Below are 18551 nucleotides of genomic sequence, written 5' to 3'. Positions count from 1 at the left end.
AAACTGGGCGAGTTGTTTAAGTAAGCCAGTAGGCAGGATAAGCCCTGAGTCATCTATGAGCCTGGCATGGGGGTGTACCGATGTAACTGTGGAGGTGCACTCTGAGCTTGGATCACGAAGGGCTTTCGGGGTTTGTTCTATAGATTAGAAAAGTATTTCGTGTTGAGGGAATGGTTATAGTCAGATGGCTGTAGAAAATGGCAGAGTTTGTGAAGTCTGGGTCAGGTGAATAGTAGAGAGGTGAGAAGAGGCATTCAGATGAAAATTGAAGCCAGTTGGTCAGGCAGGTGTGCAGCCCAGCACTTGTTTGACAGCGTGGCAGAAGGATGCAGGACGTTGGTCAGGCAGGTGTGCAGCCCAGCACTTGTTTTACAGCGTGGCAGAAGGATGCAGGACGTTGGCCTTTGGAGTTTGACTAGTAGTGATGCCATGAGCTAACAGCTCAAATTCAACAATAACTGTATTTGAATATTTGCTGTGACCTTGTGCTAGAAGATCTGTACATCCTAGCAGGCAACGTAAGTGGCTTGAGCTCTTCAGGATCTTAAACAACAAATCACACAGCTATGTGTGTCCTCATTGTAAATCAGAATAATTTCTGCTTTCCCGATGGCCTGCCTGTAAACACTAACTTGCGTTTGATTAGATTTGCATGTTTTTCTATCAGTTGCCTTTCATTTGCTAGGCTTTCTCTGTAAACGGCTCTAAGTAGTAATTCTTTGTTTTTTTTATAATATTTTTATTAATTGAGAATTGCTAATTACATTGTGATTATACTCACCCCCACCACAACTCCTCCCAGATCCACCCTCCCCTTATTCCATACCACCCAACTTTGTGTTCTCACCTATCCAACTTAATCAGTGTTTGTCTACTCTTGGGTGTGTGGCCATCCACCTACCAGGAGCAACGCCCTTGAAGAAAAGTAATTAATTCTCCCTCTTCAGGTAGCTTTTAGTTATCAACAACTCTTCAGAGGGGGTGGAAATTCATGACCGCGTCCCTTCTGTTTGCTGGAATTTGATCTGTTGATCTTTACATTTGTATATTGTGTAAACAGATACACACACCATGCTGCACGCATGGGAGCCTGTTTTTCTCTGTGCACCTGTGGTTCCAGGGTTCACAATCAGGTCCCCAGGCTTGAAGGCAAGCCCCTCTACCTGTGGAACCATCTCCGCAGCCCAAGTGAGATTGTCCCTTGTATCAGGAAGTATCCTTTCACTGCCGATTTCCTTATGGAAAGGGCTCTCAGTAGATAGTGATTCTTAGCAGAGACCAGTTCTCCTGGTGGGCCGAATGAGAATTCTGAGGTCGGGACTAGGCTGGGAATGGTCTTGTTCATTGCACCTGTGCCCTTTTCTTCCTCCCAGACTCTGTAGAACCTTCCAGGCCTGCAGAAACATTCTCCTCCCTCCACCAGTCACTGCTAGTGATAGCAGTGTTTGCTGGGATTGGGTGAGGACAGCTATACAGTGAAGAGTATGAGAGACTCAAAATTTATCTGTGCCAAAGAACCACATGCTCCTGACTAATAATTGGTATCTGTGTTACCCTTTGGGAGATTTTTACTAGGGGATTCACTGTTTTCTAAATTTTGTTTTCAGAAAGAAAAAAACTGAAGGCACCTATGACTTACCGCACTGGGATCGGGCAGGTAACTTGTGAGCTTAGCTTCTTCGTCCAGTCAGAGAGGAATCTTTCCTCTGCTGGGTATAGTGGAGGAAAGATGTTCTCAGCCCTTAGTGATGATGCCTCAGTTAGAATCTAACATGCTCTCCTGGAGTGGAGAGATGGCTCAGTGGTTAAGAGCACTGGCTGCTCTTCCAGAGGACCCAGGTTCAATTCCCAGCACCCACATGTTGATTCATAACTGTCTGTAACTCCAGCTCCAGAGATTCTGGAACTCTCATACAGACATACATGCATATAAAACACCAATGCACATGAAATAAAAATAAATAAGTTATTAGAAAAAAATTAAATGCTCCCACCATCTGGTTTGTAAAGTGATAAAAGGGAAAATGTAAATTTCTTGCAACACCGATCGTTATCTTTTCCTCTGAAAAGTTGGTCTTTTCCTGTGATTATTCCTCTTGAGGAGACCCACGCAGTGTTAATTCCAGCACTTGGAGGCAGAGGCTAGTGGATCTCTGTGAGTTTAAGGCCATCCTGATGTACAAAGAGAGTTCCAGGATAATCAAGATACAGAGAAACCGTATCTCAAAAACAATCCCCACCCCCCACCCCCCGCAAAAAAAAAAAAAAAAAAAAAAACAAGACCCGGAGTCCTAGGAACAGTGTATGTATGTGAGTCTACCATGTTGCTCACCAGTGGGATCAGTTCTTTAAGAACCCCTGAAGGCCTTAGTCATCTGAATTCCTAAAAGTTCCCTTCGGCCAATGGCATGACCAGAGTATAGCAGGCCACTGGCTAAACAGTCCAGCCCAGGGACAGCTAAAAAGTGAGAGGTTCTGAGAAAAACTTTTTAAAAACACCGAGGTGGCCCTGTCTGCCCATGGATTAGTAGTGATTTGTTTCTGCATGCACATTGGGTAGAGACTGCTGCTAGGCACTCTGTCAGCACAGTCACCACAAATATGAACCTGGTTTCTGTAGAACTGGTCTCTGTAAGTAACACTTGGTCCCTGGCTTACAATCACAATGAAGGTTGGTGGAAAGGCGTGAAACAGTTTCTCCCTGCCAAATCCATGGAACATGAGGAGACACCAGTTCGCTACAGCAATAGTGAAGTTAGCCACCTGAGCCCGAGAGAAGTCACCACAGTGCTCCAGGCTGATTCTGCAGGTGAGATTAGGAACACTTACGCTTGCTCCAAGGACTTTAGGATTTACAATATGTTTGATGTTTTTCAGATCTTAAGAAAAATCTGTGTTCTGGGGCTGGAGAAACAGCTCAGCACTTAAGAGCACTTGTGGTTCTTGCCGAGGACCTGAGTTCCATTCCCAATACCCACACAGTGGCTCACAACCATCTGTAACACTAGTTCTGGGTGATCAGACTCCTGACCTCTGTAGGCACCAGGCACACACATGGTACACACACATGCATGTAGGCAAACATTCATGGTACACAGACATGCATGTAGGCACACATGGTACACACACATGCATGTAGGCACACACATGGTACACAGACATGCATGGTACACACACATGCATGTAGGCACACACATGGTACACAGACATGCATGGTACACAGACATGCATGTAGGCACACATGGTACACAGACATGCATGGTACACACACATGCATGTAGGCACACACATGGTACACACATGCATGTAGGCAGACATTCATGCGCATAAATTTTAAGATAAACTATGTTCTGAAGGTTAACTTTTTCAAACGATAACCACGAGAGAACAAATCATTTCTGCTTAGATGTTTTGTTCATAAAACTGAAGCATTGCTTTCTAAAGACCCTGGGTATTCTGTTAGCCTGGGGGGTTGGTTTGCTAGCCCAATAAATAGGCAAGCCCAGGTCTCAGTGAGAGACAAGGTGTACAGCTCGTAAGGAATAATACCCACTGTTGACCTCTTACCTCCGTATGGACAAATGAATGCCGATACGCAAAATAATAAAAGGTCAGGAAAAGCTGAGAGACAGCACATCTGCTGTCCTCGTACATGTCCACTCTAAGCATTTCCCCATAGTTTCAAAGGGAAGAAGAGGTGATGTTTCCCGAGACTAATACTTACTCCATTAGGAAAACACTACTTCTGTGCAGGTACTGTTTGTGAGCCTAAAGAACAAATCCTTGATGCAAAAGGATAGAAATGAAGCCTTCTGTTGTGTCAGGTTACTACGTGAGGTACTGGGTAACACTCATTTTTCAGCTGGTCCCTGTGGGTGGGGTTTCTATAGCTTCACATTGAGGTACTGGGTAACACTCATTTTTCAGCTGGTCCCTGTGGGTGGGGTTTCTATAGCTTTACATTGAGGTACTGGGTAACACTCATTTTTCAGCTGGTCCCTGTGGGTGGGGTTTCTATAGCTTTACATTGAGGTACTGGATAGCACTCATTTTTCAGCTGGTCCCTGTGGGTGGGGTTTCTATAGCTTTACATTGAGGTACTGGATAACACTCATTTTTCAGCTGGTCCCTGCGGGTGGGGTTTCTATAGCTTTACATTGAGGTACTGGATAGCACTCATTTTTCAGCTGGTCCCTGCGGGTGGGGTTTCTATAGCTTTACATTGAGGTATTGGATAACACTCGTTTTTCAGCTGGTCCCTGCGGGTGGGGTTGATACAGACAACAGTGCTGTGAGGTAAGGTGTGGTTTTGATGCAACCAGGAGCTGTCACCTTAAAGTATGGACTCTGTTTTCATCAGATAAGCATCTCCTTGTGTCTTGTACAACAGAATATGCACAACCCCTCGTGGGAGGAGTCGTGGGCACGCTCCATCAGAGATCCACCTTTAAACCTGAGGAAGGCAAAGAAGCAGGCTACGCAGACCTGGATCCCTACAACTCTCCAGTACAGGAAGTGTACCACGCCTATGCGGAACCACTGCCCATCACGGGGCCTGAGTACGCAACCCCGATTGTCATGGACATGTCAGGGCACCCCACAGCCTCAGTTGGTCTGCCCTCCACGTCTACTTTCAAAACGGCAGGGAACCAACCTCCTCCCGCTTTAGTGGGAACTTACAACACACTTCTCTCCCGGACTGACAGCTGCTCCTCGGGCCAGGCTCAGTACGACACCCCGAAAGGTGGGAAGCCAGCCGCTGCCCCAGAGGAACTGGTGTACCAGGTGCCACAGAGCACCCAGGAAATATCAGGAGCAAGAAGGGATGAGAAGCGTGATGCTTTGAAAGAAATCCTTTGAAGGTGGTGCTGTTTTTGACGAAGCATCCATTTAAAGCACATGGCTTTTTAATCTGTAGTGTAGTGATAGTAGAATGTATTATGTATCTGTCACTGACGTGGATAGGGGAATGTGGTGACCGAGGTACAAGAAACTACTTACCTTGCCATCTTGCTTTAAAGGTGTTACTGTGTGGCACAGTTCCTGCTTGCCTGTTACATTTCGAACATCCTGTTTGTTACTACTGTAAAACACTATTTTTAATACCGAAAAGGCTTCCTATAATGCACTTCAAAGAACCTGAGAATCACTGAGTATTTATTACCAATGCTGCAGGTACATTAATGAACTTGAGATGGTTCCGTAAGCCTTGCTGGCAATAATGCATGGTACTGTTCTTGAAATTATCAAATGGCTTGAAATTCTCCCTTTGTGAAAGGTAGGTACTCTCATGTTCTCCTCTTTCAACCCTGTATTCCTGTCGGCAATCTGTTCTCCTCAACAGCGGTCCGTAACCATCGTCATAGTTGCAGGCGTGTGCACTGCTCTGTATTTTCCTAGAAGATGCATAGCTGGAGCACCCAGCCTTGCAGTACGCTGGTGACGGACTTCTCCTTTGGTAACACTCTTTTAACACCAGGTGGCTCAGGACCTGGTCTCGCCTCTGCTCATCCCACCCAGGACCATTTGTGGCCTCGCTCTATCCTGTGTTTATAAATGCTGGTGGCCCCTTTCAGTAGGCAGTCTTTAGGTCTTCTTCCCATGGAAATGGGGGAGAAGCCACTTGGTCCCTCCACTCCCCTCTGCAGAGATATATAAAAATTGAAGGGAGACTAAACTTAATTAACCTCCTTGGTTTTATTTACACACAAGCCCAAATACAAAAATTTTCTCTAAGTCCCAAGGTATTTTATATTTTTAATCATAGTTTGTTTCTATTTTCTTCAGTAAACTATTACAAGAAAAAGAAAACCAGTATGAACCAGACCTGATGGCTCAGGCCTGCAGTCCTAAGACCTGGGTGGCTGAGGCATGAGGATCCCAAGTTCAATGCTTTGAAGTCTAAGTTCAGGATGAACCCAGGCTACTCATAAAATCCTGTCTCAAAATAAGGAAGGGGCAGGGATATGTCTTAGTGGTTTGTGCTTGCCTATAGTAAGTGTGAGGCCCTAGATTCAGTGCTAGTACTAAAAGAGAAAAGAGGGTCAACATGCATTCTTCAGTTGTGTGTAATTCTGTGGAGAGAGGCCCAAGTAATCCTTTGTGTCAGACCTGGTTGACCAGTGTCATCACTTCTGAACTGACAGCTTGTCACTGTTTGAGCCTAACCTGCCCAGACTGGTGTCAGATAGGGTTGATTAGATATTGTAATGGGTTAGCCTACAGTGCAGAAACCACCTTCTCATATCTGTAGGCTGGCAAGATAACTGAAGAAGCCCATCAGATGTAGACATAAAATTCCGTATCCCTGTCCACAAACCTGTTGGTTGGCTTAGTTGTAAAGTATATCAGGCCATCGGGTCCTGGTCTTTTTCCTCAGCTTATACCATCCAGGTTCTGCATTGCCAAACTTTACTAAATTTGGATAGTGGTAGACGGTATTTACTCTGCTCCCTTCCACAAGTATATCAGTATTTTAAAACATTGCTTCAGAAACAGAGTTGTCTGTTTCTGCAGGTTCCCTGCCTCTGCCCCTCATATGATTTTGTTGTTTTTTATTGTAATTTGCCTTTTGTTTTGCGGACTTTGAGGCACAATTTCACTCATTGAAAAATCAATGCATATTTTGTTTCAAGGTAATGAAGCAAAAAGCACAGATATTGAACTTGTACTGAACCATTTGAGAATGTGTAAAGCACACAGTGCAGTTGTCCCCTTTCAGGTGGGAGCAAAGTAAACCATTTGCTATTTTATTTTTATTCATGCTTAGTAGGCAGAGTATAATTTTCTTGGAGTCCGATTCCCATTGGAAGCTTTAAGAGAGACATTTTGAAGATGAAGTCATTTTCCCAAAGAAGCTTGCTATTTTGTGTAACTGTGTCTCGGATCATTTTCCCCAGAACGTTTTTAAAATAAAGCGAGGCCATGTTCTCGTATGATGCATATTGTAAGACTTGATTCATATTGCCACTGTGCTGTCTTCTGCTCTACCAATGGTTTTCATAAAATCCTGGTTATTTTTATATTTTTTTTTACTTTGCAGATGAGCTGAGCCTAATTCAAATGATTTTCTCTGGTTTTGTATTTTTGTTTATGTAATATAGATTGTTTTTGGTTCTCAGTCACTTACATGTCTGATACAGAGCTTTGGAAGACAATCAAGTAAAATGTGAAAGGAACCTTTTCTTGACCAAACTCTTGATTATTTTTAATTGTTAGCTTGAAATACTCAATACTTAAGTCACTGTGGTTTTATTCAGTTTCCCTTTTCCTAATAAGACAATTATAGAAATATATAGACAGCAGCGTGGCAAGTGTGGCCTTTGGAGGTTTCAGAAAATTGTACTGACTTGGCTGTTACTTGATCTTTGGAACCAGCACAGATGAAGATGTTAATTCTGGTTTGCATTTATTAAATGCTGTTTGTAGATCCAGATAGTTCCTGTTGAATGTGCCAGGTCTAGTCCAGTTATTTAATTCATGTTTCACTGTTTGCACTTTGCATTGAACAATGGGTTTATTCGCTGTTCACTTAGAGAATTTATACAGTCATGACGGTTATGATGTGTTCTACGTGTGTGCTTCTCCTCTCCCTGTCCCAGCGACGAGGCATTAAATACGGTTGTGGCCACAGAGCTGTGGTCAGGGATTGAGCGAGAGCTTCTTTGCCTTGGCTCCACATTGTCACCTGGGGAGTAGAAAACTAAAGCAGACAAGACCACTAGAAAAAACCCAGAGACTATGGGGGACACCGATGGTGTCCAGACCCTCAGTGGAGAATTAACGAAGCTCTGTTTAGGGGCTGTTAATTCTGCCTTTTGGTTTTGAACTTGAAAAGTCCCTAAACTGCAAACCTAGGGGGTTGGGTGGTTAGAGAGTTAGAGAATGTTTAAGTTGACTGTGGCACCAATTCTTATGTAGTCCAGCTTGTGTGTATTTTCCCTCGTTTTCCACTTTTGGCACTGGGAATGGTAAAAATAAAACATGTATTGCAGTACAGAGGAAGTGAAAATGGCCTGACTGTCAGTTATAATCTCCCAGAATGTGTTTTCTTACCTCGGCATGTACTGTAGTCACTTGAGATTTGTATATGTTGCTAGAATTTAGGCTGTTGGAAATAGTGAGATTCTAATGTGTTTTTAATAAATTATATATGTGTGTCTTGCTCAGATTATTTGGATTAAATAAAACAACCTTTTACATCATACACCATAAAATGCCAGATTTCTCAGCATTGACATCACATTTTTATGACCAAGATTATAGTGCTTAAAGCATCATTTCAAAATGCTCCCGTTGTTCTTTCTCCTTTGCTCCCCGTCACCTTCTCTGCCACCAGCTCCCTCCTGACATACCATGAACATGAACCTGGGCAGCCCAGCTCCCTGTGGCCATGCAGTGAGAGGGAACTCCTCATGAACACGTAGAGTCTTCTAGTGCCCGGCTTCCACCTCTGAGTTATGAAGCTGTGCACTGTTCCAGTATGAGGGAGCCCCACTGTCCATCCAACACAAGCTGGTTTTCAGTAATTCATTCCTCCTTTTTCTGGTATTGAACTCTTCACGTGTACTCTCTTTAGAGAGGCAAGTTAGTTGCCAGTACCACTTACATTTCCAGTAATGCATGCTGCTCCAAGGACAGTGACTGTTTTTCTCAGATCTCCGATGGTATCTGAATCCATCCTTGCCACCTCTGCTAGTCTTTTCTCCTCCTTTCTGTCCCCGGGAGCCTTTGCTTGTGAGTATTAACAATTGGAGACTGCTTCAAGGGCTAACTTTTGTTTGTGGTTCATCAGACTTTCCTCTAGTGTACCTGAAGTGGCCTAATAAATGTTTTAGTGAAGGCTAAATTGAGTCATGAAGTGCTGACTTTTTTTTATACAAACAAACAGAGAATCAGCTGGAATCTTAAGGCTTTACTTTCATTGGTTTACATTTCTAATTTGCTTCAAATAAACAAGTAAGAGTCAATGGATACATTAAACTGGGACAATACTTAAGTTTCTCATTCTTGACCTTATCCCTGCACTCCAGAGGCAGAGGTAGGCCCATCTCTGAGTTCAAGGCCAGCCTGGACTGCACTGCAGTTCTAGCCCATCCAGAGCTGACATAAACCTTGTCTTTAAAAAAAAATGTTTTTTTCTTTTAATTTAAAAAATGATGCTGTAGGGTACAGTGGTACACAATTGTAATCCCAGAACTTGGGAAGATGAGGCAAGAACCCAAGTTCTCAAGGCCAGCCTAGGCTACATAGTAAGAACGTGCCTCGTCCCCACCCCCCACAAAAAAAATCTCAGGACGCTCATCAAGGTGAGAGTGCTCATCTTCGCATATATAAGAAAAGACTGATTTACTCCCTAACACTGCAAGTTAGTACTAGTCTACTTCATTGCATGGGGAACTTAATTAAACCACTATGAACACCACACCATGGACTTCCAAAACCAAGTGGTTCTAGTTTCCTGCACCTGGCCCCCAGTCATATGGCAGGAATAACAAATAATAAATAATTTGATGGACATGTGACCATCAAAACTAGTGACATCAACTAAATCACCTAGAACTCTAAGATGAAGGGACTACAAAAAGGTATTTTAAAACACCTCAAAACACCAGCTTGTTTTAAACAACAGTCAAAACTTTAAATAGTTCCCTGATATCATAACTAAAAGGTTTGTTTTGTATTTCATAAATACATTCACAGAAATTAAGCTGGTGGTTATAAATCACCAGGCATCAACAGACAATACATATAATAATAGTTTGATGAGTTCATTCAACATATTTAAAAATAAACTAAAATTTTCAGTACAAAAATAAAACTAATACTATTTAGCGTCATCCTTTGAATCTGTATGGTCAATCTTGAGTCAAGTTGATTACCATATTTTTCTCTATAATTCTCTTTAAAAAGAGCTGCTCTGCAGTCACATTGTGATAGGCATTCTGAAAAAGAAAATGAAATAGGATTGTCATCAGGAAAATGATTACGCTTAGAACAAATGTTGAGCTTTTCCCTCCAGCCCTAGCTTAAACATTTAATCTTATGTTAGAAGAACAAAAGACAGCAGTAAAATTCATCATGAGTGTCATTTCCCGAGCTGGGGTATTCAGAGGCTGTTTAACAGGGCAGATTTCATGAACTGTTGCAATATACTTTAGAGCAAATGACCCATTTCAAATTTTTAAACATAACATTTTTGTGTCATTTATGGTGTATCATTAATCTTAAGAATTCTCAACAGTAGGAAACACCTTCTCATTCAGAACTGGACCCTCAGGATCAAGTCCACCAGCATCAGTGTCTGATGGAGAGGATCATGGCCTGGTAAAGAGGTCTGCCACTTAGTCACCATGAAGTCTTTCATAGGGTTCCATGTTTCTAGACCACCTGTCTACTTAACTAAAAGTTAAGTAGTTAATTACTATAACCATAGTGATGATTTGGTGAATTCATGTGTCTCAAACACACCAGCTGATTATATTTAAATAATGTAAAAAGGAAATCTCAAATAAGACTCTGTCCCTATTGGGGTTTGATGAAACGGCAGTCACTGTGGGGCTATCCAAAGAATCTGACATCTACAAGTTAGAAACTGCTGCTATAGTAAAATGACCTCTGGACCAGGATCCTGGATTGGCATTTGAAAGCCCAAAGGTGTGCAAGGGGACACATGGGTGAATGGGGACAAAACTCAGTGAGTAAAGTACTTGAAATGACCAGAGTTCTACCTCCAGCACATATGTAAAAAGCCAGGTGTGGTGGCGTACACTTGTGATCCCAGCTGTGGCTAGGTAATGACAGGCTGATCCCTGGGACTGGCAAGTCACTGCTTAGTAAATTCTGTACCAGTGAGAGTATTAAAGAAACAAGGAGAGTTGCTCAGCCTAGATATAGTAGGGAGGGCCTTGGACCTTCTCCAAAGCAATGTGCCTTACCCTCTCTGAGGAATGGATAGAGGGGTAAGTGGAGGGAATAGGAGGAGAGGAGGGAGTGGGAACTAGGATTGGCATGTATAATGAAAAAAGATAATTTTCCTTTTAAATAAAAAATAAAGCTAAAATAAAAAGAAAAACAAGGTGAGGAGTAACACATCACATTGCCCCGTAGCTCCCAGAGACCCCCATACATGTGTACACCTACAAACATGATGAACACATTACACACAGTTCTTAAAGTATGGGTTTTCTAAACAGTAAAAAAGAAAAATTACCTTGTTCATCAAAGACATGGTGGCATTCCCATAGTAGTGTAAAGGACTGTTTGGGTTGTTAACGTTGTACTTGAAACCAGCAAGGTGAACTTCACTGCATATGTGAAATGCCAGTGTGAGGGCAATAATTCCTGTCGTGGGGTGTTTGGGTTTCTAAGAAGAAATCAGTAACTTAAAAATACAAATAAGCTACATTCTTCCCAGACATACCTAGTCTGATGAAAATGGATTTCTAAACATTAAAAAGAAAAATAGTTAAGTCATCATTATATCCTAAGACTCAAGCCCCAAAGAGTACACAGTACTCTAAAAAGAACATACACTATGGCTAGTATCTTAGGAAGTCTCTAAAATACAGCTGCAGTTTTAGCATAGAGAGCAGTTGTGAATTGAAGAGTAGTATCCTGCTGTGGTTGTTTGATCCGAAACAAAACATCGTAACAGGAGTCCAGTTGCTATGGAAAAGGCAAAGCCTTAGGAGAATTGAGACTCTCAATAAAATGTAAGGATGCTCCATTTACTCTGGCCTCATGATCAACACTGCCCCTTTCTCTTCCCAGCCTTTGAGATATGAGTACTCTAACACACTCCCACAATGGTTGCTACCTTCAGTATGTGTAGGACCTTTCAAACCTGAGCTAAGAGTCTTCTTCCTAAGTGGCATACCTCTGCTACTTCGTGTAGCATGAAGCTGACTAACACAGAGTGCTTGAGACAATTCTCTCTACTCTGAAAAGCTACTTCCTTGTCCTAAAGCTATTCTGCACACAGGGCTGCTGGACACCCACCAGTCATGCTGGCCTTGCTGTACAACTCTGAAGATGAGGTCGTAAGAAATGAATTATTGAGCCTTTGGAAAAAGAATCTATGAAGACCACACAAGCACAAACACACCCTCCCCACTTTATTTTGCAACCTGTAAAACATCTGGTAATATCATCTGGTGTTTAATTTCTGCACACAGTTGTAGTCCTAACACAATGCCATCTAAACCATGGTCCCTAGTTTCCAAAAGCTCTAATGTCCCTCGGTCCCCTTCGCTAGGTCTTTAGTTCAAAACTAGGTGATGAAACATACATACCTGATCTTTGGGGAAAACTTTGGGAAAATGAAGCAGGTGATAAGCTGCTTCTCTGATAATGTACGGATCTAATATTCTGATTTGGTATAGCTTATAGATCAAGTTTAAGGCTGGCTTCTTCCAAAAACCATTAGTGTTCTGAAATAAAGGACACAGAAAAATGGGATGTTGTGAATACATTTTTTCTTTAAGGGAAAATACTGAAAGTAATTGGAACCAAATAGTTTTGCCAACTTACTATGTTGGTACCACTCATTATTTCCCAGAGCCACCTTAAATCCTGTGGCTTAAAGACAATGAGAACGGCCGTGGTATTGGGATCATTGTGAGTGGGATCTGAAAAGACAGACTCTGGATAAAAAAGCCTGAAGGTTGTCCTTCTCCCAACATCCTCTTCATGTCCTAAAACAGGACCATTATTCATTCTGCGGATAGTAAGACAACAATATATACAGGATGAGCCATTTTTGTCTGGTCCTGAGGCTTCAGAATTGAATGAGCATCAGTCATGATTCCCGCACTCAGAAGCACCAAGACAACTGAAAAATATTTTACAGTGATGACCAGGGAGATGATTCCTTCATGAGATAGTCGTCTGTGTTCGAAAACTAATTACGGCTTCAGTCATTCAGTTTGATCTACACAGGACTAAAAGAAATGAGACTACAAAACCACAGAATTACTATAGTTAGAAGAGACCTTGAGGGATAATCACACAAACTGACCTTGGATTTGTAATTAATGGCCATGAATTCCTGAGAAAGTTATATGCCTATAAGCTATATAACCCAAAACTATACGGATGTGCACCCATGTGACTGATGAGCCTGAAGAACCATTTAAGTTAGTGTGAAGACCCACTGAAACTGTTCTGGGGCTCAAAAGGTGGCTCAGTGGTTAAGAGCATTTGCTCTTCTTCCAGAAGACCGGAGTTCATTCCCCAGCACTGATATATGCTGGCTTCACAACCATTCCTAAATCCAGTTCTAAAGGATCCATTCCCCTCTTCTGGTCTCCATGGGCAACAGGCACAAACATTCTAAAATTAACTATATAAAAATTCTGTATCACACTGAGCACAATTAGACAAATTCCTTTGGCTGGTGAACTATAAACAGTAAAAAGATCTACTGTTGGATCAGTGTATGCTTAAGGCCAGTGTTAGACAATCACTGTTTGTGCACACAGTATAAAGGCATTATATGAAAAAGGAATGTTTTGTTTCCAAAACAATGTCCCCTGAGAGGATAAATAGCGTTTTACCCTTTTGCCACCAACTCTGTGTAATACAAGACACTTGCAATGGCTTTCAAAAATGTCCCCATGGTGTTCACTACAAAGGCTTGCCGAGGTTCTAAAAATTATCAGAGTTAAACATCTGTAAGTGGGAAAGAGGAGAAATCCAATTGTTTTATAAATTACCACAGCTCCTTCAAAATGGGTAATAAACAGGAAGTAAGATGACCTTGCTATGCAGAAATCAGCTTGCAACCAAGACAGTCTCCAGGCACACTACAAGGTCTTCCCAGTGTGTGGTCTGGTCACCATTTACAATGGCTGCTTGAAGCTATCCCTAGCATACCTTAGGGAAGGGGGACACAGACAGGGAGAGAATTTTACCCAGATAACAACCTTAGCTCCCCTTCCATTCTGACAGCAGAGATAGAAAAGTCCCCCCCATACTATGATTAAGGAACTATTGGTAGCTGTAACAATTGCATAGGCCTCCTTTCCATTACAGAAAACGAATCACCCTTGAACTCTTGACCCCGGGGCCTCTTTTTATCCCACCAGCTTCACTACTCAACTACTTTAACCTTATGCCTTAGATTCTGCAACCACCTCCAGGGCCCAGTTCATTTTCAACTGCTCAGAAGATTTCTCAATAGTTGACCATACTGGTTTCTCCCGCTTATCTTTCATTCTCTCCTCAATTCATTCCAGTTGGGCTTCTGGCCATCTCCCGCCTGAAGCTTTTGGTCAAGGGTGACAGTGACTGCTGGGCAGACAATCCAGCTGGCCCCCGTCTGCCCTTGCACAGCTTTTCATCACAATTGGACCCAACTGATCTCTTTTCTGAAACACTTCATCTTCTGATTGGCAACTGTGGTCACCCCGTTTTCTTCATGCCTCACCAGTAGATCACACTACGTCTTAAGAGCTGCAAACAGGGCTGGAGAGATGGCTCAGTGGTTAAGAGCATTGCCTGCTCTTCCAAAGGTCCTGAGTTCAATTCCCAGCAACCACATGGTGGCTCGCAACCATCTATAATGAGGTCTGGTGCCCTCTTCTGGCCTGCAGACATACACGCAGACAGAACACTGTATACATAATAAGTAAATAAATAAATATTAAAAAAAAAAAGAGCTGCAAACATCAGTGCCAGGCCCTCTCACGTGTCTGCCCAGCTTGCCCAAGAGCAGAGGTTCTCAGCCCATGGGTCGAACAACCCTTTCACGGGGGTTGTATACCAGATGGTCTGCATATCAAATATTTACTCTGATTCATAACAGTAGAAAACTACAGTTATGAAGTAGCAACAAAAGAAGTTTATGGTTGGGGGAAGGGGGCACTACAACATAAGTAACTATTAAACTGTTTCACCAAGCCCTTGGTTTAAATACAGCTCTTAAGACAGTCACTATTGAAAAGTTTTACCTCTTTATGTGACTGGCAACTTCCCTACTAATATCTCAAAGATAACACAGCAATACAGAAATTTTTATTTTCTTCCACACCTGAGCCTAAACTTGTTTGCCAAACTTGCTATATAATGAATGTTGTAACTCCCCAGCCAATCAACGGAGCTGAAAGCAGCCAGAGGGCCCTTGCTTCCTCTATTTGCAGTACTTGATCTAATGAAGCAGTAAATCCTGATACTCCTTTTTCCGTAACCCCGTTCTTGTCTGCCACTTCCCCTCTTCCCGTCAATGACAATTTTACCCATAAATCTACTGCCTCAATACAGCAACTTCTCTTGACGCTTCCTACCATGGCTTGTCCCTCGTGGTCCATGGTCTGCTGCAGCCAGAATACTTTCCAGACACAAACGTACTTCCTGCAGCTCCTGTCTAAAATGCTTCAAAAGCTTCTAAAGGACTTAAATTAGCATACAATTTTCTAATCTTAAATGTCCTGCATAGCCTGTTCTTTGCCCCCCTCCTCTGTTTCTGGTTAGACCACTCTCTGAGCTTGGGTTATCTGCTGCTTCTCACAAAGTCAGGATGAAAGCTTCCTAAGGACCTGCAAAACATCCTCTCTGTCTAGAGTGCTCCCATTGTCTTCATATAGCTAGTCTTATACGGGTCCTTTGGTCTAGCTTAAATTTCACCCCTTCCCAAGTAGTCACTTGATAATTCTGTCTGTATTAAACTTACAATATCTTCTTATATATCTAATTACTGTTTTCCCCATTGCTTTAGAATATAAACCCCACAACAAGAACATTCTTATCATGCTATGATCTCCCCTGTGGCTAACTTTGTCCCTGGCATACTAAGTGGACTTATTAAATATTTGCTAAATCAGTGATCTGAAATCTAGTTTACTGTACCCAGCAACCAAGGCAGAAAGCTCTATAATCAGGTGCATAAACGGTCATTTTTAAAACACAGCTGTGCTAGAGTGGGAAGCCACACTCTTTTCGAGCAATTCTAGGTTAGCAAATAGGAGCTATGTTTACCTTATGATCACATCATAGGAGTCGATTTTTTCTCCTAATGTCTTATTCTTCAACACGCCTCCATTACCGACCACCACACACCTTTTACACGGCACACTGTGGAGCAAACAGACAAGTGTGAGACTGAAAAATCACATTTATGATTTGGAGAGATTCCAAGAACCCGTTCCTGCTCTCAAGAACTAACTAAAATTTCATTTGTCATCCAAGTAGAAAAATAACCAACTGTGCCTGAGGTCCAGAGGCTCAGGAAAAACAATGCTGTTGGGGAAAGCAAAGCATTATGGTTGGTGTCAACCCTTAACGGCTCATGCCCACGTCCATTCTCTCCTGTGTTCCTTAACATCACCAGGTTGGAGAGAGAAGCCTGATAGACAAATGAAGAAATGAATTGGAGGGGGAAATGTATCACTCAAAGTCCAAACTCCGAACAGGTGGGACTAGCATTTGGTTCTGAACTTTCAGAGTGCCAAGGGGTTCCATCAGCATAAACTTGCGGGTCCTGCTAGCCTAGCTCACATTACATCGCTATCTCCATTCTAAACCAGTATTCCCCACTCCTTATCTGCCCCTGGCTTTCTCTTGCATCATATGAGTGTGGAAATGACCAGTTTGGAATGTGGTAGAGGAAGGGCAGCTTTCTGCCTGGGCTCTCTTGAATTTCTCAAACATGACTGCTTCTTGGTGTTTCACCCAAACACAGCATTCACTGTGCTTCTGAAAAAAAGCTTTAAGTAGAGCACAAAGGGGACTTCCACAGCAGAATCAAACCCTGGGGTGGCATAGCATTGGCCCTTGGCTAAAGTGACCCTGGCCTGGGATTTTCTTGCTCTGACCATCATCCACTAGGCCTAAGAAATGATAGATCTCTAGGAGATGAGCAGAGGAGTCTGCTAAGGGCTCCTTCCTAACAGGGGAAATCTAAAGACAAACCTGGTCCTCAAGCCAGCAGCAGAGCCAACCTCCAAATTCTAAGACTTAAACCTTAATAGCGAAACTGTACAAATGCTGTGTAATATTTAAACCTGGAGAGGGTAGGAGTGGGAAAACATTTTTTAAAACCCAGATTGGGTTAAGAGATGATGTATGCGTTCTGTAATCAAGTTTAACATATTTTCAGAGACTTGCCTTGCATATTTCAATGAATTATGTCATGTTTTAACATGGATATTACAAAAGCACTTCTAAAAATATAAAATTCTTTGCCTGTTTTAGTTATATTCATTCTCTCTCTCTCTCTCTCTCTCTCTCTCTCTCTCTCTCTCTCTCTCTCTCTCTCTCTCTCTCTTTCTCTCATGGGGGCACAAGTGTGGTGATCACAAGTGTGGTAGAGGAAGCCCAGCTCACCACAGCTCCCAGCTCCTCCCTGCTAGAGAGAGGGTACCACTGTCAAACCAATTTATGGGCATTGGTTCTCCCTTTCCATCATGTGGGTGCTGGCGACACACAGATCCATCATAAATGGCAGTGAGCACCTATACCTACTGAGCCATCTCACCAGCCCCAGTCCCCCAAACATTCTGACACACTTTAACTAGAGGCTCTTAGTTCTCAACAACTGTGAGTTCTGCTGGCATCAGTATCTACTTCACCAGATAAGAACAAGAAACAACAGTTTTATGGCTGTCAAGAATTTGGGGGCTAAAAGACAGGGGCATTGCCCAATAAAATTATCCAATAAAAAATAAAAATTATCCAGTAAAAAGTGTGCTCACAAATCTTTGCATAATCAATCCACATCACAATATGTTCTGGAGGTGTCTTCTTAGTTCTGCTTATTTTAAGAAGGAAACTGTCTGGGAAGTGAATGTGGTATGGGTGCATTATGTGAAATTTCCAAATAATCAAGAAAAATATTATGTTGAAAAAATTACAATGTAGTATCATGCATTAAGAAAGGAAAAAAGGAAGGAGAGAGAAAGAGAAAGAAAGAAAGTTGTCTCTAGAGACTTTTATAAACAAGTGTGACCTCAATATGAACTGGAGGAAGCCCAGCTCACCACAGCTCCCAGCTCCTCACTGCTAGAGGGAGGGTACCGCAGGTCAAACCCTCTTTTCAGAGTATCACAGCTGTTCTCCTCAGGAGGTCTGTCCCACAAATGCCCTCCACAGGGAGCAATTCCGTCTCCAGAAACTCAGGGTCAGTTCTTTCCCAGGCTGATCCTGCTGAAGCTGGCCATTCCTTACCCCTCCTGGAAATCCTGAGCAAGCCTGGGCCATCTAGACAGGGTGGCTCAGAACCTACAGGTTAGAAGCAACAGCTGTTTCCATGAGACAGCCTGAATGGAGATCAGGGAAGAGTATCAGCAATCATCAGTCTAACCCCTCCGCTTCCACTGAAGACTGAAACCGCTTTCCGCTCTTTATTTGGAAGTGGGGACATCGAGACAGGGTTTCTGTGTGTAACAGATTTGACAGGAACTAGCTCTGCTCGGCCACTTTCAATTCTATTGGGCGAAGAACTGCTTTTCCCTAAGTAGAGGGAGAATTCTAAGGGCTCTAACTTTTATCCTAGCCTGGAACTCCTGTCTGATACCAGACTACAGTCTTGAATACACCAACCACAGAAGGGCAAG

General features: G+C 42.6%; 2 protein-coding genes across 10 annotated transcripts in view; one reads left to right on the top strand and one right to left on the bottom strand.

Moving 5' to 3' along the window:
• Dcbld2 (discoidin, CUB and LCCL domain containing 2) overlaps positions 1-8165 on the top strand; it is a 65903-nt gene extending 57738 nt beyond the window's left edge. For 2 of the 3 annotated variants that reach the window (XM_075961745.1, XM_075961736.1), the window contains exons 14-16: positions 1608-1657; positions 2672-2809; positions 4391-8165. In XM_075961745.1, coding sequence (XP_075817860.1) covers positions 1608-1657; positions 2672-2809; positions 4391-4860 — 658 coding nt within the window. In that variant the 3' untranslated portion in view covers positions 4861-8165. The remainder of the gene's footprint in view (positions 1-1607; positions 1658-2671; positions 2810-4390) is intronic. The other variant, XM_075961755.1, reaches the window with a different exon arrangement.
• The window catches only part of St3gal6 (ST3 beta-galactoside alpha-2,3-sialyltransferase 6), a 59370-nt gene continuing 46497 nt past the window's right edge, over positions 5679-18551 (bottom strand). For all 7 annotated transcript variants that reach the window (XM_075961819.1, XM_075961776.1, XM_075961810.1 and 4 more), the window contains exons 7-11: positions 15976-16071; positions 12532-12718; positions 12294-12431; positions 11213-11365; positions 5679-9944 (exon numbers count right to left, since the gene is read on the bottom strand). In XM_075961819.1, the coding sequence (XP_075817934.1) occupies positions 9858-9944; positions 11213-11365; positions 12294-12431; positions 12532-12718; positions 15976-16071 (661 nt within the window). In that variant the 3' untranslated portion in view covers positions 5679-9857. The remainder of the gene's footprint in view (positions 9945-11212; positions 11366-12293; positions 12432-12531; positions 12719-15975; positions 16072-18551) is intronic.

The sequence above is a fragment of the Microtus pennsylvanicus genome, chromosome 1 (assembly GCF_037038515.1).
Source record: "Microtus pennsylvanicus isolate mMicPen1 chromosome 1, mMicPen1.hap1, whole genome shotgun sequence".
In the NCBI taxonomy this organism is placed as follows: domain Eukaryota; kingdom Metazoa; phylum Chordata; class Mammalia; order Rodentia; family Cricetidae; genus Microtus; species Microtus pennsylvanicus.
The sequence above is the reverse complement of the archived record's forward strand: the minus strand, read 5'-3'. Positions and strand labels throughout refer to the sequence as shown.